The sequence below is a fragment of the Nylanderia fulva genome, unplaced genomic scaffold (assembly GCF_048542155.1).
Source record: "Nylanderia fulva isolate GAGA-0341 unplaced genomic scaffold, ASM4854215v1 Scaffold3, whole genome shotgun sequence".
NCBI classification, from domain to species: Eukaryota; Metazoa; Arthropoda; class Insecta; order Hymenoptera; family Formicidae; genus Nylanderia; species Nylanderia fulva.
The window spans coordinates 1,177,670-1,203,919 of NW_028190368.1; the positions used below are offsets into that span (position 1 = coordinate 1,177,670).

Sequence of the window (26,250 nt, forward strand, 5' to 3'; positions counted from 1 at the left end):
GTGCCATTTTTAGATAAAAAGATATTTTAATAAAACACAACTCTCAGATGGTTGTAGCACACTTTTAAAATAGTTCCGAAAACTATTATTTTCCCTTGTGTCAATCAACATCCGTAAAATAATCGTGATAATTAACAGACTTTGTCATGCGGAATGTGCAAGATTATCAGGTTTCACAGTCATTTGACAGCTGTTGATTGATTATAATAAATAATGTTCCATCGAAATATCTTTTTTTTAGCGTGCGCTTTTTCGCCTCTGACGTCACAATTCCAACATGATTGGCGAGGGCCCAGGAGTCTTAAATTGATTACAACTTAATTATATATATATATATATATATACAATTACACGTGCTAAACGAGATGCGAGAGAAGGATGCTTGCACTTGTGGGAGGATGAAAAACGTTGAAAGTTGCAACAGACTGTTATCTTTAATAAATCAAATGACATACAAAGGCCAATCGCAGTAATTCTCACTGTTTTTCTGCAACAACAAACTTTGATTTTCGTTACGCTATTGATATAATGTAATAGTTTTTCAAGGACACGTATAATTCTTGCGTTATATAACTCCCTCCGAGAAATCGCGGTGTTAAACGTAAATTCGACGGCGCATCGTCCTCGCAATCGGCAATTTTTTCCTCATCTGAATTTTTCTTCTCTCGCCTTTTACAAAGAGTAACTCTCGCTCGCTCGCTCGCTTCGATTGTCGAGCCTTAAACACGCACACAGATTTAGCCCATTCACGCACGCATGCATACACGCGAGAGCGCGCCAGGAGGAAATGAAAAAAAAAGAAAAAGAAAAAGGGAAAACGCAACGCATCGGGAAGGATGGATGATTTTACTCTTGCTCGATCCGCTACAGATTGAGAATCTAGCTAATGTTTAATTTAACACCGTCGATCGAAGTTTTGGATGTTATCAATCCGACCTCTCCTCGAATCTCCTCATCTCTCCCTTTTCGACTTGCATCTGTCATTCGCTTCTCTATGTCTCTTTCGCAAAATCACACTGTATATCAGACCTTATGGACTGACATTAGAAAGGATGAAACGCGAATCTGAGACAAAGAGAAGATGTGCTTAGATATATAATTATTTAATTACATATTTATTATATATTATATATATTATACACAATTATATTGTATATAATTATATAAATAAATAATATATATAGTTATATAAATATATTATATAAATAGATGCGAGGAAAAGGAGAGAAGAATTCGACCGAGGTGTCGGGATTGATTGGGATGAGAGGAACAAAAAGGATGGAGAACGGAAAAGCCATTAAATTCGCAAACTCGACTGATCGTTGTCGTGTGATGCATGCTAAAAAAATAATAATGAAAGAAATCAGTCCGCTCGAGACTGGTTTCGTTATTAGCAACCTCAGTACACAACAGCGCTCCGATAATATAATAGATACTAATAGTTAATCATAGCGGTAATAAAAAGAATAATCGTAATAATAAGAATAATGACAATATAATCTTAATAATAATAATAATAATAATAATAATAATAATAATGATAATAATAAAAATATTCGCAGCAACGACAGGATTTTCATACTGGATGAAGGTCAGCTTGAAGATGAAGCCTCGCTTCTTCTTCTTTTTTTTTTACAAGCCACAATTTCGCGCAACGAGTCGTCTCGCAATGAAAGACGTGATGTTTTGGAAACGAATACATATACATATATTTTTTACAATATATAAATGCTGATATCATGTCGCTACGCGCAATTGTTGCTCGCGATTCATCCGCACGTGTATGAAAATCCTACGTGATAAGAATTAGCGCGTGACAATGGATAACAGTAGCTCCGGTGTGTTGGTCCTCCAACTCCACCGAATATATATAAAAACACAGGTATGTGGAACTCCGGCACCCTTTTGTGGACATTATAACATTTAGCAAAAAGGTCCGCCGTTCAACCAACCGCGCAACGTTTTTTGTTCGTAAAACAGCAAACGAAACACCAAAAGCTATTTCTCTAACAGCCAGCCCTCTTTCCTCGCTATATTTATGTATTATTATGAAAAAAAGAAAAGAACATTCGCGCGCGAGATAGAGACAACTAATCAATGGTCATATAAACTGCATTAATTCATGTATGTGTGTGTGTTGTGTGTGTGTGTGGCGATAGTAGTATTTTTTTTTGTGTTGCTTTTTTTACTTCGATAGTACTTCTCTCACTAGACACGATTCAACATATAGAAAGTTTATCGTTATTATTTAATAATTATTATTTTATCATTTATAATTATTATCTTAAAGCTGTCTAAAGACTCGCTGCGTGGCAGGAGCGTCATGTTTTTTTTTTCATTCATTTTTTATATTACTTTGCTTATTCTTACATGTGTCAGACGGTATCTCTTCATTTTTTTTGTTTTCTTTATATCTGTTTCTCTCTTTCTCCCTTCCTCTCTGTGTTTTTTTTTAGTTAGGTACGTTTGTAGTCGTCCTCGCTTTTTAATAACGTGTGTTAAAATGCACGCTATCGCGCGTACATTCGGTAACACAGGGTGTATCCTCTCTTTTTTTCTCTCCCTAGTCGCCATAGACTCGTACGTGTTTTATGTGTATTTATATCTTAAATATCTACTACTTGTGGCTGCTTTGTGATTTGTAATTTGCATAGATCACAATGTCATACCATCTGCGCCAGTGAACGATTTTTTTCTACACCTCTTCTTTGCAGTTTCCGTTTACAACGCTTCATCCAAACAATATACAATGCTTGTTGCACAGATCGCAGGTTTTTTTCTGACCCCTCTCCTCTTCTCTTTCTTGGACAATTCAACAAAAAAGTTTCCCGAAATTTTGAAACGTGTAAAAAAATGCAGACATGTAAGAGCTTAACAATTTGTTGAAATAAAGCTCGTCCATTTCTCTCATTAATTAATATAAATTTTATAAATATATATGTATTATATACGTATTACATATAAATGCAATATAATATGTAATAGATTTTATATATATATATATATATATACTACATATTATATATATATTTATGTAACGCATGTTACATACTTATGTGTATACATCCATATCAAGGAACGATTGTTTAATAGATTGCAAGAAAGAGAAAAGTAAATTTTTGAATCGAAGAGGTTCGGGGTTCTTGTCTCAATGTGTTTCACCCACTCGTGCGTACTTGAATTTGTTATTGTGATTTATACTTCATATTTATATTTTTTTTTCGTCGAAACCTACGTGCTAAGTAAATTCAGACCAGCCGAAATTGTAAATTTTCAAGAAGAAAATGAAACTAAAGGGCAATTATTATTTTACTATATCGAAATACGTTAGCAATAAGAGAGTGTTCGTCGCTAGAAAATAAATAAAATTTTACTCATTCTTTTTTTTAATATCTCATCGAAAATGCGAACGCGTTGATCACGCACTCAATCGAACGCGTCCCCCAATTAAATAGCACTTTTTTTTAATAAACGCATATCTACGTGTTTTTCTTCCTCTATATGGGTCTCTCATATTCGTTTCATTCGCACCAGTGCGAAATATAGATTTATGTCGGTTTGCCGTTTCAATCACAGAAGAAACACAAAAGAGAACGGATAGATATTTTATCATTGTGTTGATATTAGCACAGCGTTGCAGAATCGAAGCGTATTTAGATTTCCTCTTTCCTTTGAGAGATAACACAATTGCGTGTTATTCTCCTGTTTTTCGCTCCTTCTCTCCTCGTCATCCATCTTGAAATATCACTTCTCCCTTTCTGTGCCATTCGTTTTGTCTCATCTTTCTTCCTGTGTCCGGCAAGAGGGACCTAAGCAACTGCAACGTCCAACGACGGAGTTTCAATTCGATTGATTGCACGTCGACGGATTTGTGCAGTTGCCTGGGTCCGCGGACATTGGCATTTCATTACAATTATACAGTTATATAGATTCTATATATAAATACCTATTATGCATTCGTATAATACATACCTAATATGCAATTGTGTTAGAACTCGGCCATCGCTCAAACTTATGTAACTTAATAATTACATACACGTGTACACCGTCTCTTGTACCGTTTGTCCCTTGCGGCGGAATATGTTTTTTTTTTTTTTCGCAATGTGTGGAATATACGTCGTGCGCGTGAACGTTATTTCATTCTGTGTGAATTCGGTGTGGAGTATCGAAATTGCGTGTTCGGTGTTGTTTTTTTTCCTTGAAGTGTATATTGCATGTCTGCGTGCATAAGTCCATGCGTGTGTATGTATATGTATGTGTGTGTGTGTGTGTGTTGCATTTTTGTAAGCGCATTTCTGTTACGCGTCTTTTTCACACATATATATATATATATATATAATATATATATACAATATATATATAATATATATATACAATATATAAATAATATATATATATATATAATATATATATATATATATATATATATATATATATATATGATCGCGTGCACACCTTTTCATATGAATCGATGAAACAAAACGTAATATGTATAATTAACTTTGTATAATATACATATTAATATATATTAATATATGGTTTCATATTCTCTCGGGCTACACCATCCCTTTTCCTTCTCTCCCCCCTCACCTTTTTCCCTTCTACGCTATATATATTATCTCATTACATTTTTAATAAAGACGCCGTTCAGTTTTTAAACGAGTATACGATACGTCGCGGTGCAGACAGTAATATAAATATTCGAATTTTTACGCGAATATTTTCCCATTCCTTTTCTGTTTCCCTACCTCCTATGTTTCGTTCAATTTAACCGCAGTTGTAAGTAAATCGCATTCTTTTACCGTCGAGAAAAACGCAATGGAGTCGCAAGAGGCGTTCAGCAATATTTTATCTACATTCGCGCAATCTGCGACTTTTGCTCGACGAGTGTTCGCCGAAAATACAGCGGCATGGTTTGTGATTGATTTTTGCTTTTCGGTTAAATCGAAGAGAGACATACATACGTACTGCCTACGTAAACGCGATAGATCTTTTTCTGCAATTTCCCTTTTTTTTTTCCCTCGCGACAAACCACACGCTTTTCCCTCCTCTTTCGTCGTGATATAATCGTTAATATAACAACTATTTATTCATAAATTCTGAACGATCAAATTCAATTGTAACGTGATCCACACTACAGTCCATTTCCCGTTTCGAAGATTCTCGTTCGTTCAACGCACACACGTGAAACGCGCACGCACGTGTACTCCGAATGTCTGAGAAAATGAAAAATCGGTACAGGAAAAGCTCAGCCAAAAGCAAACAAACGTGCGTTCGCGGAAAACCAGGAAATGAACGGTAGTACTCATAACGTTAATCGATGGCAACTCGTGTTCGCCTAAAAAGATATCGCGTAATAATTATATTTCTCGATTCTCCGTCGTTGCGTGTCTCTTTTTTTTATCCTCGTTATCTATCTTCTGTGTTATTCGCACGAGCGGCAGTGACTCGTTTTCCCTCCATGCAAACACACACCCACACGCGCACGCACACACGCGCACACACACACATACACACACACCATCTATTTCTCTTTCCCATCCTTCCGTCTCTTTCATCTTCGCGAGACGCGCCGATTTTAATTTGCGTATTAATAATCATATACCGTCGTGCACCCCGTCTTTTTTCTTCCTTTTTTTTTATCAAATCTGTGATCGTATGAATATATATATTCAACAATCGGCTGATACTCTTTGCGATATAATGGCCTTATTTCAGGCGAATTATTTTGGTGTTCGCGCTTGATGGCAAGTGTGACGGTGTGTGATGTGACGGTGGGCGATGACGATGACGATGACGATGACGGTATATTCTCGGTGACAGGCGACGGTGACAGTTAATGTGGTGTCGGTGATGGCGGTGCGACAATGACGATGATCATGCCGATGACCATGTCGATGTCATAGCCGATGAATAATAAATGACGATGACCGACGATGGCATAGACGACTCTGACAAGTTCCTTTACTTCGCTTAATGACTTGAAAACGAGTTATAATTCCCAAATGTTCGAGTTAAGTTAAAGCCTTTTTCACTTGATTAGGGGAGAGTCTAAATTTGGATTGGGGTTAGGCTGTGTGTTCGAGGATGGCGATGGTACCTGTGCCACCACCGAGCCCTTCCCCTCGGACAATACATTCCCTCCGCCGCTGCTGCTCACGCCACCTCCCTCCTTCATCTTTTCGCAATAATCTGCGAAGATATCACGGAAACGCGCCCAGGACTTTTCCGGTACGGTGATGGCTGTCCTGAAGTTTGTCTTTACCTGGAAAGAACGCGTTCCGTCTTGCATTATTATCCCACATTTATTTCTTGCTTTCTTAGAGCTACACGTAGGAAAAGAATCAATTTTGCTAATTAAGGCCTCGTCAGCCATATGTTGGAATTGTGACGTCAGAGCCGAGAAAAGATATTTCAGATGGCTTTAGCACACTTTTTAAAATACCTCGCAAATTATATTCTTTTTCTTTGACAGTCGATCAACAATCGTAAAACGTTCGTGATATCAGACTTTGTCACGTTACAGCTGTTGATTGATTATACCTTTATAATTTTCGAGATATTTTAAGAGTGTGCTAAAGCCATCTGAAGTGTTGTTTCATCGAAATATCTTTTTATTTCGAAATAGCATTTAAGATATTTTTAGCGGTTTCTCTGACGTCACAATTCTAACATAATCAGGAGCCTTAATATAATCGTGAATATATAGAAAAAGAACGTCTTATAATATTATTATTAGATTCTTTGGTGAATTTGAAGTAAATCTTTCCTCGGTGAAATAAATATTTTCACGCAATTTCGGTGGATTAATTTTTTTTGGCATTTTTTCCCGCGTGCAAGAGTATAGCACGTACCTCAGAAATTCTCATGTAGATGCCACGGTTGTTCTGGCCTATATCAAAATAGAAATTCTTGCTATCCACGCGCATGTAACGGCCCTCGGGCAAGTCGCCTTTAAAGCCACCGTCGTCCGTCCCGAATTCCTCGAGAAGGTCCGTTAACGCGTCGCGAAACTCTATCATGCCTTGCGCTGGTATTGCAATCTGCGTTCTAGGTCCTCCCCGTGTTATCGTCTGCGATACCTGAGAAGAGCAACGTGAACATTATACTTAAAACACTCCATGTCGATTCACTGCGCTATTTGTATCTCTCTAACGCAAGTAATCATTTTATATCCACATATTCCTTTCTTCATCAACAACTCTAGAAGAGCTCTATTCGTCTTTGTCATCCTTCGAAAAGAGCACACCTCTTGAAAAAGCCGACAGATTCCTCTTATGACTTAGCGTAGAAAGTAAGTATATTGGCTGGTACATACAGGGTGACTCACCCGCAGGAAACGGCCGCGAGAATTCTCCTTGAGGTCCAAGTAATATCGCCTGTTATCCTTCACCATCATTTCTGATTTCAGTTTTCCGTCGTCTGGTACGTTTTCCGGGTTTGGTGGACCTAATTATCCAGTATCACAAACAAAAATCAATCAAGTATCTCTTTTCATTAAAATAAAGACAAGTATAACTATTGTAAGTTAAACGAATTTTAGGTATTACAAAATATTGAGCTCGATAGATTCCACATCAAGATATATGTGTTTCATTTATATTAGTTGTAACTGATACATTAAAATTGCTATTAAAATTGTACTTTTCTGAGTTGATAGATATTATAATGTACCTAGAGATGCGTAAAAATCGCTAAACGTCGACAGATGGTCCCGAAATTCGGATGCTGTACTGAGTGCCAGATAGATTTGGCTTCTTCTTCCATCCGCTCCAATCTGAAACAAAAATTATTATGTAAAAACTATTGTATTAGAAGCGATTTCTCGCGTCGATAGATCAGATTGTATAATATTTTTATAATTTTAACAAAGCGAATTTGTAAAAAAAAAATTTGGAAGCACTTCACAACAAATACGTATCATCTTAATCATGTAATTTTATAGTATTAGAATCTAAATCAATAAAAATTAATAAAAAAATAAATAAATCGATAAAAAAGGTAAATCATATATTAGTAATTGATTTTTTTTCTCTCATAGAGTCTAAAGTTAAAAGATAGAATGATACCTCAGCGACTTTGATAAACCTTCCACGTCTGTTTTGTTTTACGTCAAGGTAGAATCTTTTGCTTTGAATTTGCAACATTTTCGTCGCCAGTTCCTGCTCACTCTGCTGGCCCTGCTGACCTATAATACAAACATAATTTATTAATATCATTAATATATTCATCAATATTAACAATTAATATTACATACAGCAACTTGGAATTGTTGCAAAATCGGACTTAAATTAACATCTCGCTCATATTATTAACGCAATTTTGTTTCATATAATGCTTCTATATTTCAATGTATTAGTCTTTTTCGTGACATTCTATTTAACAAATGACATTTAATGGCTCATATATACGTACAAATGAGTTTACTATGTTTCAATACACAAGTTTTCCATAGAAATATAGTCATTTACAGACAAATTAAACAGAAATTGAACATTAGCAAGTAAAATATAAACATATAAGAAAGTTTGCAAAATTATGCAAGAAAATATACACAATGAATATTATCTTTTAAATGGCATGTCTATTAATAATATTTAAAATAAACATTTTTATTTTATCAGATAATATTAGGAAAACTAATTTGCATAAGAGCCTCATTAATCTATATTAATAATTCTGTTAATATTCGCGCTGAAATTAATCTAATACAATAATTTTTCTTCCATTCGTATGTAAAAAATTATTGATCTCAGGTGCAATTTTGCATCCGTCAAATTAATCTCAAGTTTTCAATATTTATTATTAAATCTGCGAGAAGAGAATGAGATCAATACTGCGAGTATTCGAATTGTTTTCCTAACGTTGTCAAATCTACATAGCACAATTATTAAATCAATTATTCCTAAACATTTCTCTCTAAATATTTAAGATTGTTATATTATTAATATGTAAAAAAATCAATAACAGTTTCTTAAGAAACTTAAATATCGACAAGATACAAGTTGGCGAAAAAGAGAATAAAAATTGTTCTCTAGATCAGAATTAATTAAAAAAATCACATTATTGAGACTTAAGAAGCTATACATTAAAATTATAATATATAATTAATTACATAAATATATAAAAAAATCAATAATCGGTTTCTTAAGAAACTTAAATATCGACAAGATATAAGTTGGCGAAAGAGAGAACAAAAATTGTTCTTTAGATCAGAGAATTAATGAAAAAAAGTCACATTATTGAGACTTAAGAAGCCGTACATTAAAATACTCGTCGCAAACACGCGTACATTATTGAATCGATTTTTTTCCACGTTGCTCAATTATGCGCGCGACGGTTTGACGGAGACGAGCAACGTAGAAGGGATCGACAGGGACAAAGAGAGGGAGAGACATTGGGTTGTCCCCGTCAGTGGTTGGTAAAGAGGTGACCCAGTGTTTATTAGGTCACTCTACGCTCGATCCCCTCCGTTGGATTTTCTCGGGTCACGTCTCTCTCTCTCTCTCTTTCTCTCCCTCTTAGTCCGGCTTAGCAAAGCGATCTTGAAATCTCGTTTCAGGAAGAAGCTGAGGATACTCGAGCGGCCGTTAGAACTGGGTCCGAGCAAACGGTTTATCCTGTCCGAGATAGAACAAGCGGCTATAACACGCGCCAGAGCGATGTTGCTAGTCCTCATCGATCAATAACAGCTGCGCCAGAGGAGAGGTCGACGACCTCTTTGGTGCCCCACTATCATGACCAGATATGTTCCTAGTGCTTTTTTATGCTACCTGCTTGTTCTCCCTTCTTATCCCGAAATATCCTGTTGTGCGAGCAAATACTATTCATTCCCGAACTCGGGTTTACTGGACCCCGAGAACCAGCCTGATGCACGGTGAGATTGTCTCTTGGAATTTACCCTGAAAATCGTGGGATGGTATTCGAAGAATTTTACAAGAGTTTCTAGGATTAATATATTTTTTACCACAATAAAAAATATTCATATCTACCGCAATAAGATGTAAAATATGTTCGATTAATTTTACTATGTACATATTAATATATTTATCGATTAATATTAGGAAAAATAATTTGCATAAAAGTATCATTAATTTATATTAATAATTTTAAAACATTCACGTCGAAATTAATCTGATAAAGTAATGATGAAATAATTTTTCTTCCATTTGTATGTTTTTCATAGGTTCAAAATGATTGATCTCAAGTGCAATTTTGTATCGTTAAATAATCTCAAGTTTTCAATATTTATTTTAATTTGCAAAAAGAAAATGAGATCAATATCAATAAAAATATTAATACCTACCACAATAAGATATAAAATATGTTCAATTAATTTTATTATGTACATATTATTAATTTTTTATTGTTTAAATACTAATCAGAGAAACTATAATATCATAATTACCATGATTTTTCAGGGTAAATTCTATGAGAAAATTATCTTCGTGTGCAAATCTACAACGGACGAAAGACAGATACTTTTTTGGAAAATTTAATCGTTTGTTCCCGAATAGGACCTTCAAATCCTCCAAATTAAATTTTTTATCTTTTCTATGACAGCTGATCCTGTTTCATTAAACATGAAGCATCACCTCGAGTGATTATAGAATGAATTATATGTGTCAACAGAAAACATCACAACCAGGTCTTGGTGTAATGGAAACTATTAATCTTTCTGTCAAGAATAGATTATTTATTATGCTAATAAATTTACTTTCGAGGAAAATCATGAGATGCTAGAACGATATTTTTCTTTATATTAATTTCAAGCAATTAATTTCTATTATTGCCTCGCATCGCTTGCACGCGTATATTTTAATACATAAGCTGACAAAGTGAAAAATTACTGTGGAGTCACTTTCTGCGATATCTTTTTTTACTAGAAATATTACAAGATTAATCATTCTATCTTAAAGTATATTCGCATGCCGAATGAATTTTTGAAAATATAATAAAAAGTATACGATGGAATAAAACCAAATAAAATGGAAATCAACAATTATATTAAAAGAAATAATAACATAAATATGATAAAAAAAAAATATCTTTTAAATTGTCTACAATATAAAGTTTTCTCTACAGTTTTCTGAAAAAATCCTCCAAAGAAACTGTTTAAATAAATTCCACAGAGAAAATAGTTGATAATTTTATTTCTATATTAACAGTAATTTTTATATTAATAATTGTAAGATTTAATTTTAAACCAATAAATATTGCCTAAAATTATTTTATTAATTAGAAGTCTTTTACTCGCGTTTAGTTCTTATTATCTCTTTACCTAAATACCGATAATTAATTAAAGGATCGATCGTTCTCGTCAAAACATATGTATTATCAAGCATCAAGGTTATTGTAATGAGAAAAATGCTCGATTGTATAACAATGGATCGAAGATCTTGGGAATCGATCGCAGACGAAGAATGAAAGGATTGCAGAGAGATCTCGTGCGCAAAGGAGCCGCGTTCTCGAGAAGGGATCGATCGATGTAACGCGGCTTAGCGTGGCTTTCCGCTGCGCTACATTACTACGTACTGGATTGTTGCAGGCTGCCTGGAATTGGGACGGGGCTGAGATCGCCCTGGAAAATCCTGCTCTTGAACATCCTATCGATACTACGGTAATCCGTGCACCTGTGCATAATACGTCCTTCTCCTAAGGAGCCGCGCGACGTCGCGCTAAACAACTCACAGAATTCGAGGAAACCGCATTAACTGACAAATAATGCCCGCTTATTTCTCTCTCTTGCTCTTCCTCCTTATTTTCCTCCTCCTTCGTTCAACGAAAAAATCCTTCGTACAAGAGCAGCCCTCATCGCGAGGAGATTCACGTCTCCTTCCGAAGGTGACATTTATGTGGCACATCCATATCCCGGTGTCCGTCCGAAGGGCGATCTCTCTCGTCCGCTCGCTCTCGGCTTCTTCAGCGCATAATAACTCTCGTCGCGTAAACTTGGCGAAAGAGGTCGTTGTTGGTCCTCCGGCAACTCGGTCATCACGCGTATCTCACCTAGCCCCATCTAAGCGTATTAACATCTAAAAGCCTTCGAGCTATCGTTGCGACGACGTACTCGCAAGCGGACGACTTTCCGTCCACTCGTTCCCTTGGCGAAGGACGACCCGCGACGACGGGTCAATCGATGAACGACGCATCGCCGCATCAGTCTCAAGAAGATACCCTCCCGGCGTTCTAATCGCGTCTACTACCACCACTTGGCAGGCCACCTTGACCGAGTCGTCACTTTCCGTATAATAGCCCGATCTGTCGATACTTCTCGTCCCTCGCGGAGGATCAAAGAGGACCCGTGCACTTTCACCATTGCTCTATTTCCCGGAGGCGTCTCCTTCTCCGCTCGGTCGATGACTGTTGCATCGCCATTCCCCTTCCTTTTGCCTTGTACGAGACACCACCTTTCGTGAAGTCAAGATGCACCCCTCGGGGTCGCCTTGCTTTTCCGGCAATTCTCTCGTAATCCACCGTCAACGTCGGGCCACTGTGTCACATCGATCCGCGTCGAATCTGACCCCTCCTGACACCTTTCAACTCGCTCGCGATTCAGTTCGACGCGATGTCACTTCCTCCTTCGTCGAGTTAGTGTGTACGACGGTGTTCGAGAACTTCCTTCCTCTCGTTGAAGGAGTGTAACTAGTTTCTAGAATTGTACACCATCCTTTGCGAATACATTCTTCCTTTTGGAGTAATAGAAGTAACCTCTTCGCATTTTCTTTAAGCTTCCTCTGTTCTTCTTCTAGTAATCTTGAATCTCCTCTTTCTTTTCGTCCCTCCTCGCTGCCATCCTCTCTCTTGCTCTCTTCTGGACTCCACCCTCGGGGTTTTGGTTTCTTCTAGGTCACCATTTATTACTCGGAGACTGGCTGCTTCTCATTGAAGCTCCTGATCATTCTTGCCAGCCTGGAGAAACGTGGAGGAAATCATGGAACTGTACGACGTTCATGGGTATACAGTTTCCGGGGAAAAATTCTAGAATCATACAGAATAATACATGATACACTTGTGAGACGTTTCTCGGTCAATCGTCAGTGACATCATTCAATTCACGAAGGAAATACCTTCTTCGGCTATCGTCGCTTTCGAAATCCTTCCCTTGCGAGTATACGCGAGCGGAACAAAGATGATCAGACGTGGTTCAGCACGGTGAATCACTTGGAAGCATCCGAGTTTCCGATCTTAAGGAGGAAATATTCTGGGCATCCTTTCTCTCTCTTGCTTCTTTTCTCCAAGGGTCGCCCGAGATACGAGGTCGCCTGTGTTGCATCGATTAGTCACAAACTCGAATGTGGAAGGGATCTCTACAATACTCGATCAATGTGATTCCAGCTGGTTTAAGCGGAATCCTCTCCTCGTTGACGTTTCTACAGATCCAAAAAAGGATTCTTCCTCTTCGTCGCAAAAGTGGACGACTCTCTCTCTCTCTCTTTCTCCTTCAGAAGCACACTCGCGGATGAAATTCCACTCTTGGTCGAGTATTCCTCTCCTAGGGATAGCGTCGATAAACGATTCCTCCGTCGACTAACGATTGGAGCGCGTGTCCGTCCGTGTGCAGAGACGCCCACTTCTCACCCGCCGGCTTGCATCGACGTTATATCGCATTTCACAGCACAGTTGCACAGGGCGCGAGCGCCCACCATTTCGCGAGCCGGACCTGGCGCCGTCGTCTTCAACGTCTTCCTCGTCGTCGTCCTACCGCCTCGTCTTTCGCGATCGCTCGCCCCGTCCATCGTTCATCGCACCAGGTCGTCGCAGCAACGTTTCCACCTTCAGTGGAGCACCTCATCCGGATGACGTTTCTCCACGTTAAGGTTCTCGCGTCTGGAGACCTATCATGAGAACCTGGAGGATCCGTCGAGGCTCTAGGACCTAGTCCAGGATTTCGAGTGGACTACGAGAGTGACTGCGGCAATGAGTTCCGCGAGTGCATTGATCTATCTCTCTTTCTCTCCTTCTCTCTCTCTGCCTTGCGGAGGCTCGTAGCGCTCCGACCTGCCTCAACGCGAATCTCAACGCCGACTCCTCGCCGCGCCGTTCCCACCCACCCACCCACCCGCCCATGCGGTCACCCCCTTCTCTCCCCCCCTCCCCGCGGAATGCGTCGTCTCGCTGCCCCACTAGCATCCGGCGTTTCCGGCACGAATCGGAACGGGGGGAATGTCGACGCCGCGCGAATTAGGGATGATGGCTGATTGTTTATTAGAATGCAATGCAGATTCTCCAAGATTTACGCAGAGCGCATGGGCATCCGCAGGGCCAGGCAACTACCCCCTTGGAATCAGTAAAAATTTCAAGCATTTGCTCTGGTTTTTAATTGGAATTTATTTTTGTGCATATTTAATATTAAAAAAAAAAAAAAAAAAGAAAATTAAATTAAATTTAAAATTTTTTTAATTGAGAAAAATAAAAGATAAGAAATAAGAAATAAAAAAAATTGTAATTATATCTTCCTATATGAAATAAAAAAATTAAAATTAAAAAATTGATAAAATTAGGAAACAAAATTTTAATCGGAGACCTCTCCCTTGAAAAAAATTCTACAAACGTTCATGCGTAAAGCGTAAATTTAAACGATCAATTTCGCGAAATTAACGACCTGAGCGACAAGATGGATAAGTTATTAATATTTTCTCCGCGTTATAAATAATTATTTTAATTACGATATTCTTTAGCTTTATTTTTCTTTAGTTTTCATCGATCGGAACAGTTTTTTTCAAAAATTAATCAATTAGTCTCTTGATAAATATATTAAAGCTGTAATAAAAGTTTCACGATCGTATATTTAATTCAAAGATCTAATTAAATTTCTATGTTAGATGGAAAACGATCAGAATGATAAATATCAGTTCGTAGAAAATGGTGTCTGAACCTGAACGAATCATCGTCTATTCGTCTCCATCTTTATTATCCTATTTGTCTGATGTAAGAATCCATACAAGAGCTTTAAATAAATAGTTTTATGTTACAACGAAGCGATCTGTGGCCGCAGAAATTTCATAGGACAGAAACAGAGAATTTATAGAATATTTTGTCAAATGGAATTTTAATTATTTATAAATTACGTTATCGTATAATTAATTCCTATCTTTCAATTTTCACCTGTCAACGTTATTTTTAGAAAAAAAATGTCTATTTTAGTCAAACTTGTTCCGTTACTTATTTTTTCTCTTCACTTGTTTCACTTGCTAATTTTAATGATAATAAATAATGTATATGCATAAGCATACGAGTATTTGCAACACAAATATGACTCACGATAGTCGATTCATTCATAATCATTAAATCATTAACATTACACTTCTTTCCTTTTTACGGGATCGTGTTATAACGGTGTTCTGTATCGCATCAGCAGTATTTGATTTATAATTATTTATAAAAATCAGCGATACAGAGAGAAAACAGCAATAAACATTACAATTAGCCATAATATATAAAATTATATTAACGTTTGCTATTATTATTATTACAGTTTATTGTTCAACTCTATTGTTTCTCTCATATATTCAATCATATATTAATTTGGAAAGTGTACATATTTTTGACACGTAGTTTCATATTAATTTACCTATTTTCTCTCTCACACACACAATCATTATAAAAGTTTTAATTATGTTAAAATTAATTAATTCATTTTATGTAACAAAGACCAATGAAATTTAGAAACATAAGTGTGAAAAGAACGATAAAGTTCGATTTTCAATGCAATTGAAATATGCGGTTTTAACAAAAATAAAGTAATTTAAATAATTTAAATGTGACGATTTCTAATTGAAATCATAGTAAATGAGCGATTTCTTAATCGAATATCGAAGGAATTTTCATTATTATATTGTATCTACTCCCATTAACTTTTCCCAGAAACGAGTTTATAATAAAGCATTTAGCAGGAATGTAGATATTTATAGATTAATCGTGTGTGTGTGTGTGTGTGAGAGAGAGAGAGAGAGAGCTTCATTCCAATTTGAATCATCCGCATTTTGTGGAGTCACTGCGAATATTTTCCGCCAACACAATAGTGTGTTTTCAGAAGCAGTCAATTTAAGAGCACGTAATTTTCCGACGAATTTTGTTTCCTCATAGCGCGATTGACGGTTTATTTCAAGCTTTATATCATCCAGCTTCTTCATGTTTGTGCAATATTTTAGGATTACGTTCAATCTGCTGAGAAAGAGAGAAAAAATTGCAGAATTTTTAAATAAATATTTTAGAATACAATTTTTTATATGCAAAATTGTGATTGAAAGCTCGCCTATGTGGGAGGATATACTCATCTCTCTCTCTTTCTCTCTTCTCTAGCCGCTATCTATTTTTGCAAAAATATGAGACGTATTTCCATAATAAGAGAGAGTATCCTCTCTCAGGATGATATTCTCCCTATTTTAAAAATAATCAATTTTGCAAATATATATGAGATGTTTATACATATTTCAGTGTAAAAATATACGTTTGACTTATTTATATATTGGCACCCACATATTATTAATAAAATCAAAATCAGATATGAAAAGGGCCTAACAGAGCTAACAAGAGCAACAAATTTGTTTTTAAATTTTCCTTCAATTATTCGATACGTTTAGATTTTTTTGACCATCTTCAGAAGATCGAGTAAAAAATTCGGATGATTCAAAGAAAAGATCGAACCGTTTAAAATAATTAGAGAAGAATTTAAAAACAAGTTGCACTATTTATCTCTCAGCTTTTTTTATCGGAACCTTTTCAATTTATTTTAAAGTAAAATTGAAATGCATTTTTTACGCCGTTTCATGGATCCATTCTATCTACTTAGAGAGAATTTTCTTAGAATTAAAATTATGGTAATAATCGTGCACTGAAAAAATTATTAAATTAAATATTTATTAAATATTTATTTCAATACTTAATAAATCATTTATTTGACACAAATAAATATTTATTTGTTTTGAAAACGACTTTGATTAATTTGGCAGTATTGAAATAAATACTTATTCAAATTGAATAAATTTTTTTTTAATGTGGAATAATATGATATTGGAAGAATTTTAGAGAGAAAAGTTTCTCCGATTAAATATTTACACCACAATAAAAATAATATCTACCAATAAAATATAAAATATGTTCGATTAATTTTACTATATACATATTAATATTTTTTAATGTAATAAATACATTTAAAAAATCCATGTACTTTTACATGGAAATAACTTGTTCAAAACTGAAAAAATTACTTAATTAACACTGTAATTTTTTCCATATTTTTTAAAATAAAAATACAAATATTAATGTAAAAACATATGTAAAATATAGATAAAATTACTATTTTTATGCAAAAATCAATTGTAATTTTAATTTATTTTTACTTTATTTTATAGCATTTATATACATTACTATGTGCAATTCCATATTCTGTGGAATATTTTTAATTATAAAAATATATAAGAATATATTTCATATGAAATTACATGTAATCTGTAATCTTCCATGGGTAGCAATATTGCATGTATGCTAGGTCGAAAAAAAACTCAGCATAATCATGTAATTTCACACAAATATTTTTTCTGTGTATTTAATCAGAGAAACTCGTATGGAATTCTTCCAATATCATATATTATACCAGGATTACCATTATTTTAAGGATAAATTCTCTCCATGTACGGATACACATACCAGGATTGACGTCAAAATTACGCGAACATTACGTTTGCCGTAAGACCTGAATCAGAAATGATTCTCGGAAAGAACGCGTCAATGAATCACACGCGTGATTCAGGTCTAGCGTCTGTCTCTATTCGATACGCATGGAATGACGTATGAAAGAACGTACGTATTATCCCCCGGTATTTCCGCTATTTCAATATACATTTAAGAAACAAAAAAACATTCTTTTACATTTTTTAAATAAAGGGAGGTTTCTTATATTAAAAAAATTTTTTTTTTAAATGTAACTTTTCAAGGAGGAATATAAGAGTATGTTTATATAAGAAACCCTCCTTAACTTAAAAAAAAATTTTAACAAATTTTTTTTTTATTTCTTAAATGTATACGTATAAAAAATTTGTTTTTAAAGGAAAATTTATATCTCTCTATAAGAGTCTTTTTAAAAGCAAGAATACCTTCCGGATACCAATACTGTATCCTTTCCATAGTGTCGCCCCAGTCTTTCGAATTCCCATCATCATTCTGTGACCCTTCCACGATTTCTTCCATCATCAAATGATTTGGCGCGAAATCTCGAAATCGGTTTCTTCGAATGACACTTTTTATAAGGAACTAATTGCACGTGTCACTTTCTAACGTCACTTAAATAATGTATCTATAGTTCACTTTGTCTATAAATTGTATCACGTGTATAAAAAAATTCAAGGAAGACAAATTTATATAATATTTTAAGTCGTGAAATATTTCTCTCTATTAAAGTTTCGTAATATACAATACAGATCCCTCCTCTTTCTACACTTTTTATTTTTCATCGATTCGAGCTTCGAACGCGAATCCCATTCATCAATCGAGTCTCTCAATGGCGCGAAGTTCGATAGACGTGAGATTTATTTATTTTTCGGCGAAAATTGCAATTTTTTCAGGAGGAAGTAAAATGATGAATGAATCTTTTGACGTAAATCTCGCGCAAACGTCCCTTCGTACGTTCGTAGATAATAATAGAGATGCGAGAGATTATTTTGAACGAATCAAGACCGCAGAGTTCTCGGTACCGTTTATCGCCAGCTCTTTCCACATCCGCAGAGATCGACAAGAACCGTATCATACACTCGTCTTGGACTTATAAATTCCAAGTGTCACCGAGGCATCGCGATTGGCCGGCTCGTGGCACTCGCGATAAATGAATGAGATTTTCTCGGTAAAAATATATACACACTCGAGATAGTCCTCGATACACTTGCGATTTATCTTCCACGTGCACTCGGCTTTCTAATACTGCATCTCGAACGCTTCAAGTTGCAGTAAAGAGAAGCAGGTTAAAGATACCGTGCCGCGAGATGAGAGCGCTTTACGCGCCAATCGTCGCGTTTCCATGGTCACGACTAAACACGGAGTTCGAGCGCGCGATTATATACGCGAGTGATATTTTTTCTCGATTTTTCCATATGTTAAAAATCGAACGAAACGCGCTTTCGCCCGCTGCTTTCCGACGAAGGCTCCGCGAAGACTATCACCGCGTCAGCGAGATTAGCAAATGGCGCGCTATACGAGGAAAGACCTCGCGTGAAAGTATTCGCGGAAACGAGTACGCGACGCACTGAGAGAACGAAGAAGAGGAAAAGGAGAAAAAAAAACGCCGGCATGCCGGTCGTATAGTCATCATCGTACAATGACACATCGCGTTTCGCGCGCGGAGGGACCGATGATTATTATCCGCGTCATCGTGTGCATACTTCCGACAAAGTTGTTCCGGCGAAAACCGATCTCGCGCCTACGCGATCGGTATATATATATTACGACGAAAATGGTCGTCGGCGACGACGATACGCGCGTATATGTAATCCGCCGTCGATCCGTGAAATCGTAATACGCGAATGACGTGCCGGTCATTCATGGAGCCCGCCGTCATGTCGTTGGAATGCGCGCGGAGCCATGGTGGTGGCGGCCCGGCCAATCCGCGCGCGTACGAGCGATACGCCGCCACGTGACTGCGCGTTTTAAATCACGGCGCGCGCGAGACGATCGCCCCCCACTATTGCGCCCGAGCCGCCGACGACATGGCGCGTGACGTCACGACCAGCTGACTGCGCTCCAGTACCGGCGCCCCACTGCCGCGCGCGCCGCGTCAAGTCGCGTCCCGCTTCCGCTCCGTATTCCGTTCCGCAAAAATCTGTCTCATTGTCAGATCCATCTTCCCCGACTGTTTCATTTTCTTTCGCGTCTCTCGAGAAAGCGGATGCGACAAAGAGATTGTTCGTATAATTAAGTAGGTTTTCAAAGTCATCTTTCTTCTTGATAGTAATTTGAGAAATATTCTTGGACAAGTTGAAAGGTGATATGTGAAAAATAGGATTCTCGTGTGTCTCAATTATATAATTGAATGCATCATGCATTTCCTATACGTCAATCTTTTCATGTTTTTTTATTTCAGTTATCATTCTTAAAGTTCTCATATTATTAAAGTTTTCAAGTTCAGAAAGATATTTTTCTCAATTTATATATACATGTTAAATCATTTTGAAAATTATGCGATACATTTAATGTACCTGCAAATACAATATATTTATACAGAGTAATATAAACATATATTCTTATACCTCTTATTGATTTTTTTCTCACATTCAGCCAAATTTAAAAAATAAAACTTGGAAAAAAAAATAAATAAAAACTTATTTTTACCTCCCTCTTTGAAAAAACATGTTACTCCTCAGAGAGGGATGTAAGAGTATATGTTTATATAAGAAACCCCCCTTAATTTTTGGTAAAAAAATCATTTCCTAAAATTTTTCGACTTATTCAGATACACCCTGTATATAAATATTTATTTTTATTTGCACTTAGATGCAAAAAATATCGTGACTCCACATTCCTTCTCAAACTTCTTTATACGTATTTAAAATATAAAATAAGACAAGTTTAATATTTTAATTAATCGACGAGATAAGTGAACACAAAAGTTACACGTACAATATTTAAAAAACGTTGAGTTAAATATTGAACGTATTGTTATATAGTAGAGCTTAATAACGTTCATTCATGCGTCGTTTAATGTAAATCGCCTCAGGCATAGATTACTGGAAAGTTTTGTGGAAATACAACATATATTCTCCTTCACTTACCCCTTCCATTACTATGTGCACAGTAAAGTACTCACCGGAATCAAAGTCAGCACCTCCAGCATCCATGCCGCCTGGGTTTCCATATTCTAGCAAAATGAAACAAAAATAATTAATTAACGGAATAATAGCAGCAGCACTTGTATAAGCAGTACAAATTTATTTTTAAAAATTTATTGGAGTTGCAACTAGCGAGACTCTTTATATTCTGTGAAAATTGCACAACGAAGTAAACAAATAAAATAAATAAATCAGAACTCCACGTTCGACTGGCACATTTCTTTTTTTGAAGTTGCAATTGTTTCAAAACATTTGTCGCAAAATTTAATACCAATCAACGACTTTGATCGTTTTTCGTTATAAAAATAAAATCTCGCTCGTTGGGGCATATATATATATATATATATATATGTATAACTGTATATGGTTATATTAATGTGTACAATCGCCGATCTCTCTTTGTAATATAATAATTATATTCGAGATAAAGATAGCGCGCTTTTGATTGTAAAATTATTGCTTTCAAAGTACTGCAAACGCAGCGAAACGTCGCCGTAATAAATATGAGCGATGCACATACAATTTTCATTGTAACAAAATATGAATAAATTTTCAGCCCGATAACCCCCGTAAGCAACATACATATATATATACGGAATAGAATTACATACAGTTTATGAGAGAGCCAGGTTACAATGATATTTCACTCCGATGAAATTTGCACGAAACGCGACAGAATATTTATCAATATTGATTTCGTTATGCTGAAAGTTACATAATTTTCGAAGAGAGTTTCAAACGAGACAGCAACATATTATCTTATGCTAATTTCTATGCAACGTTTACAATCGCCGATAAAGAAAAAGAAATACAATTTGTTCGTAGTTTTCTACACATTTCGACAAGCTTATTCTCAAGCTTTATCCTTTTATGTCTCGAAAGAGAGAGAGAGAGAGATCAGAGAATATGTACATGTTGCCGTTCTATTTTCAAGCACTTTATACGTTCAGCGAAATATTAAGCCGAAACCTATACATATAAATTACATTCTCGTGTATCAGCGTGAAATCCGCAAATTCTATCGATTCAATTTCCGATTAATATAAAAAAAAAAGTGAACTTTCGCAAATCGTTCTGCAATTCCTATCGTCTCGTGCCAGAGTATCTGTTATGAAACTGTTTAAAAAGATTTTCGATCGGAATAATTTCATTTTCTCCTAGATTTTTTATTATCTAGGGAAAAATAAAATAATTTCTAATCGGAAACCCTTTCAAACAGTTTCATAATAGGTATCCAGGAGACCTATTATAAAACTGTTTAAAAAGATTATTCAATCGGAATAATTTATTTTCCCTAGATTTTATATTATATTATTAAGGGAAAAATAAAATAAATTCCGATCAGAAACTTTTCCAAATAGTTTCATAATAGGTACCCAGAATACCTATTATAAAACAATTTCATAATAGCTACCCAGGATACCTATTATAAAACAATTTCATAATAGGTACCCTGGATGCTTATTATAAAACTGTTGAAAAAGATTTCCGATCGAAACAATTTCATTTTCCCTTACATATTTTATTATATTATCTAGAGAAAAACAAAATAAATTCCAATCGGAATTTACCTCTCTGAGCAGTTTCATAATAGACCTATTATAAAATAATTTCATAATAAATACCCTGATGCCTATTCTCAGTAAGCAAGAAATATTTAATCAACATTTTATAATGTTGATTTTATATAAATTTTCTAAACGTTATGATATAATGTTTTATAAATATATGTTTAAAATATTATTAATAAATATTCTAAAAAAATATTTTAACTGATGTTTTATAAATATTTTAAAAATATTATTTAATAACATATATTGCTCAAAATATTAATAAAATATTTTAACATTACCGAAACCTCTAAATCGATGTCAAAGTTTGTTCATAATAATGTTGCATACAATGTTAAAAACTATATTCTTGACAACAATAATAACGTTGTAGCAATGATTTTTTGCTTACTGGGTTATAAAGCATGAAAGAGATTTTGATCGGAATAAGTTCATTTTCCCTAGATTTCTTATTGCTTAGGGAAAAACAAATCGGAAACCCTTCCGAACAGTTTCATAATAGGCACCCAGGATACCTATTATACAATAATTTCATTATAGGTATCCATCCAGGGTACCTATTATGAAACTGTTCCAAAAGATTTCCGATCGGAATCATTTCATTTTCCCTAGGTTTCTTACTGCTTAAGGAAAAACAAAATGAATGTCAATCGGAAACCCTTCCAAACCTATTATACAATAATTTCATAATAGGAATCCAGGGTACCTTTTATGAAACTGTTCCAAAAGATTGATCGGAATAAGTTCATTTTCCCTAGATTTCTTATTGCTTAGGGAAAAACAAATCGGAAACCCTTCCGAACAGTTTCATACTAGGCACCCAGGATACCTATTATGCAATAATTTCATAATAGGTATCCAGGGAACCTATTATGAAACTGTTCCAAAAGATTGATCGGAATCATTTCATTTTCCCTAGATTTCTTATTGCTTAGGGAAAAACAAAATAAATGTCAATCGGAAACCCTTCCAAACCTATTATACAATAATTTCATAATAGGTATCCATCCAGGGTACCTATTATGAAACTGCTCCAAAAGATTTCCGATCGGAATCATTTCATTTTCCCTAGATTTCTTATTGCTTAGGGAAAACAAAATAAATTTCAATCGGAAACCCTTCCGAACAGTTTCATACTAGGCACCCAGGATACCTATTATGCAATAATTTCATAATAGGTATCCATCCAGGGAACCTATTATGAAACTGTTCCAAAAGATTTCCGATCGGAATCATTTCATTTTCCCTAGATTTCTTATTGCTTAAGGAAAAACAAAATGAATGTCAATCGGAAACCCTTCCAAACCTATTATACAATAATTTCATAATAAGTATCCAGGGAACCTATTATGAAACTGTTCCAAAAGATTGATCGGAATCATTTCATTTTCCCTAGATTTCTTATTGCTTAAGGAAAAACAAAATGAGTGTCAATCGGAAACCCTTCCAAACCTATTATACAATAATTTCATAATAGGTATCCAGGGAACCTATTATGAAACTGTTCCAAAAGATTGATCGGAGTCATTTCATTTTCCCTAGATTTCTTATTGCTTAGGGAAAAACAAAATGAATGTCAATCGGAAACCCTTCCAAACCCATTATACAATAATTTCATAATAGGTATCCAGGGTACCTATTATGAAACTGTTCCAAAAGATTTCCGGAATCGGAACTGTTCCAAAAGATCGGAATCATTTCATGTTCCCTAGATTTTTTATACTATCATCGATGGAAGAACAAAATGAATTCCGATCGGAAATCTTTCCGAACGGTTTCATAAGACCGGAATTAATTCGCGCTCTAGTTTCGCTCCGTCTTAATTTACTCGACTGAGAAATGACAGACGAGAAAGGACGGACGGATGAGGAAATAAAAGAACCGAAAGCGAGAAGGTGTCAATGTCGCGCGCTCACACGAGGCGCGGAAAAAGAGGTTAGGAACGGAAGAAGGTGCGCGCGGGAAAGAAAGCGAGAGGGAGAGAGAGTAAGCGAGAGAGACGGAGAATATCGAATATATCTTTCGGACACGCGAGAGGAGTTTTTCGTGCGCTCCATCATCCTATCGGAGGCGCTCCTATTCGTCGTAGCTCCTTTTCGTTTCGAGGTCAAAAGACGCCGCGTTACGCGACACACGAAGAAGATAGAGAGAGAGAGAGATAGAGGAAGGGGAATACCCGGAGGGGGGGAGGGATCGGTCGTGCGAATACGTGTGAAATTTACACGGCTCGAACGCTCGGTTTCCGTTTTACTCGCTTGCGCGCGTCGACTAGATAGATAAATAGACAGATAAATGTGGATCAAAGCCGAATATTACATCACACTTTCTCGCGCTCCCTCGCGACTCCAGACGGTTATCGTCGTCGTTCTGGCGCTTGTTTCGAGGAAAAAAAAAAAAAAAAAAAAAAAAAAAAGACGAAACCCGGCATTGCGACGGCAACGTCGGAAGTTGCGAATATTCGACTTCGCGCGAGAGACGGACGGAGACGGAAAAAGAGCGAGAGGGGAGAGACTCGCGGGCAAAGGAGCAAGAGAGAGAGAGAGCGGAGGGGCTATCCTCTCGGCCGACATGCACTCGGCCATCTTGGATCCTGGGTGCCGTTGGGAAAAATAGCGATTCTCGGTCGCGCGCGACGCGACTTTGACAGGCGACCGGAGGAGCTCCTCGCGGATGACGCTCCTCGTCCTGACGGCACCCTACGGCCCCACGCTCTCGATTTCCTCGCGATAGGGAATAAAACACAACACCACCGTTTCCCGGGGCCCGCGCGAGCGAGACGGAGCACGGTGGGAGGGAAGGGAATTTCGGGACGTCTCCTTCGAGGTTCGCACGTCGCGGGAGAATCACAATCCTAAAGAGTAACGTCACGAGGGAATGGGAGGAAAGAATGAAAAAAAAAAAAAAAAAAGATGTCGGTTAGCGGTGCGATCCGCGTACACGTTTCGTCCGCTGGACGCCGCCAGGGTTTGAACGAGATGGAGGAGAAAGAGAAGAGAGAGAGAGAGAGAAGCGGGATCGGCGCTTATTCCGCTGCCGGCTGGCGTTTCCTTACTTTGCGGCTGATCGTCCAGGCTCTCCCGGTCGGACATTGCGCTTGTCGCGGCACGCTCCTCTCTTGGTGAAAAACTCTCCTCCACGCGTCGTCGTCCCTTGACGTCTCTCTTCTCAGCGGCGGGGCCCCCCGGCGATCGGAGAGCGCGAGAAGAACAGGCGAGAGAAAGAGAGAGAAAGAGAAAGAGAAGGAGATCCCTCTTCGATGCACACACACTTGGAGGCTTGCGCGCGAGAGCTCTCCGCCGACGACAACGACGAAGACGACGTTGACGACAATCGAGCCCTTCTCTCTCACACAAAAACTATATATATATATATATATATATAATCCCTTCGCTCTCTTCTCCGGCACGGCACTCGTGCGAACTCCTGCACTTCCTTTCCTCTTCCTTTCCTTCGTTTCTTCCTTCCTTCCTTCCTTCACACACCTTCGGCCCGCGACCGCCGACCGTCCGACCGACCGACCGACCGAGACCGACCGTCCGTCCACTCGGCACTCACCCAGTCACCTCGTCTCACCACCACCACCACGGCACGCGCTCTCGCCTAGCTCGCTCGCTCGGTCTCTGACGCCGACACACACCGCCGCTCTCTACCGCACGCTCGCCTCGCGCTGCTGCCCGACTTGCGCTCGCACGCACGCACACTCGCTGTCTCGCTTCTCCCGCTCCGCGAGAGCGCGAGTGAGTGTGTGAGTGAGTTGCGACGCGCGCGCGCGTTGGCGCGTAAAGGCGCTGCTCTACGGCTCCGTTAGGCCGATGCATGCATGCACGCGCGTATACACTTCAGCTCCGCCGCGAATGTGT

At 37.1% G+C, this 26,250-nt stretch overlaps 1 protein-coding gene across 3 annotated transcripts; it reads right to left on the minus strand.

The window, feature by feature from the left end:
• Positions 1-415: 415 nt before the first annotated feature.
• Pur-alpha (Purine-rich binding protein-alpha) lies at positions 416-26,133 on the minus strand. 3 transcript variants are annotated; one of them, XM_029318914.2, is made up of 7 exons: positions 25,443-26,133; positions 20,798-20,848; positions 8,070-8,188; positions 7,675-7,777; positions 7,319-7,449; positions 6,855-7,082; positions 416-6,265 (listed from the first exon to the last, which is right to left on the minus strand). In XM_029318914.2, exons 1-7 carry the CDS (start codon positions 25,477-25,479, stop codon positions 6,032-6,034), a joined length of 903 nt encoding a protein of 300 aa, XP_029174747.1. In that variant the 5' UTR covers positions 25,480-26,133; the 3' UTR covers positions 416-6,031. The 3 variants fall into 3 exon arrangements, with proteins under 3 accessions (XP_029174747.1, XP_029174628.1, XP_029174692.1); XM_029318795.2 differs by lacking the exons at positions 20,798-20,848; positions 25,443-26,133 and adding exons at positions 11,536-12,981; positions 13,071-13,987; XM_029318859.2 differs by lacking the exons at positions 20,798-20,848; positions 25,443-26,133 and adding an exon at positions 11,536-13,979 and having other exon boundaries at positions 7,331-7,449.
• Positions 26,134-26,250: the final 117 nt, after the last annotated feature.

Coding starts and splice junctions, on each gene's coding strand:
- Pur-alpha (XM_029318795.2), bottom strand. CDS start 11,641: ATGCACAGGTGCACGGATTACCGTAGTATCGATAGGATGTTCAAGAGC. Junction 7,083..7,318: donor TCCTGCGGGTGAGTCACCCT/GTATGTACCAGC, acceptor TGCTCTTCTCAG/GTATCGCAGACGATAACACG. Junction 6,266..6,854: donor TCTACATGAGAATTTCTGAG/GTACGTGCTATA, acceptor CGTTCTTTCCAG/GTAAAGACAAACTTCAGGAC.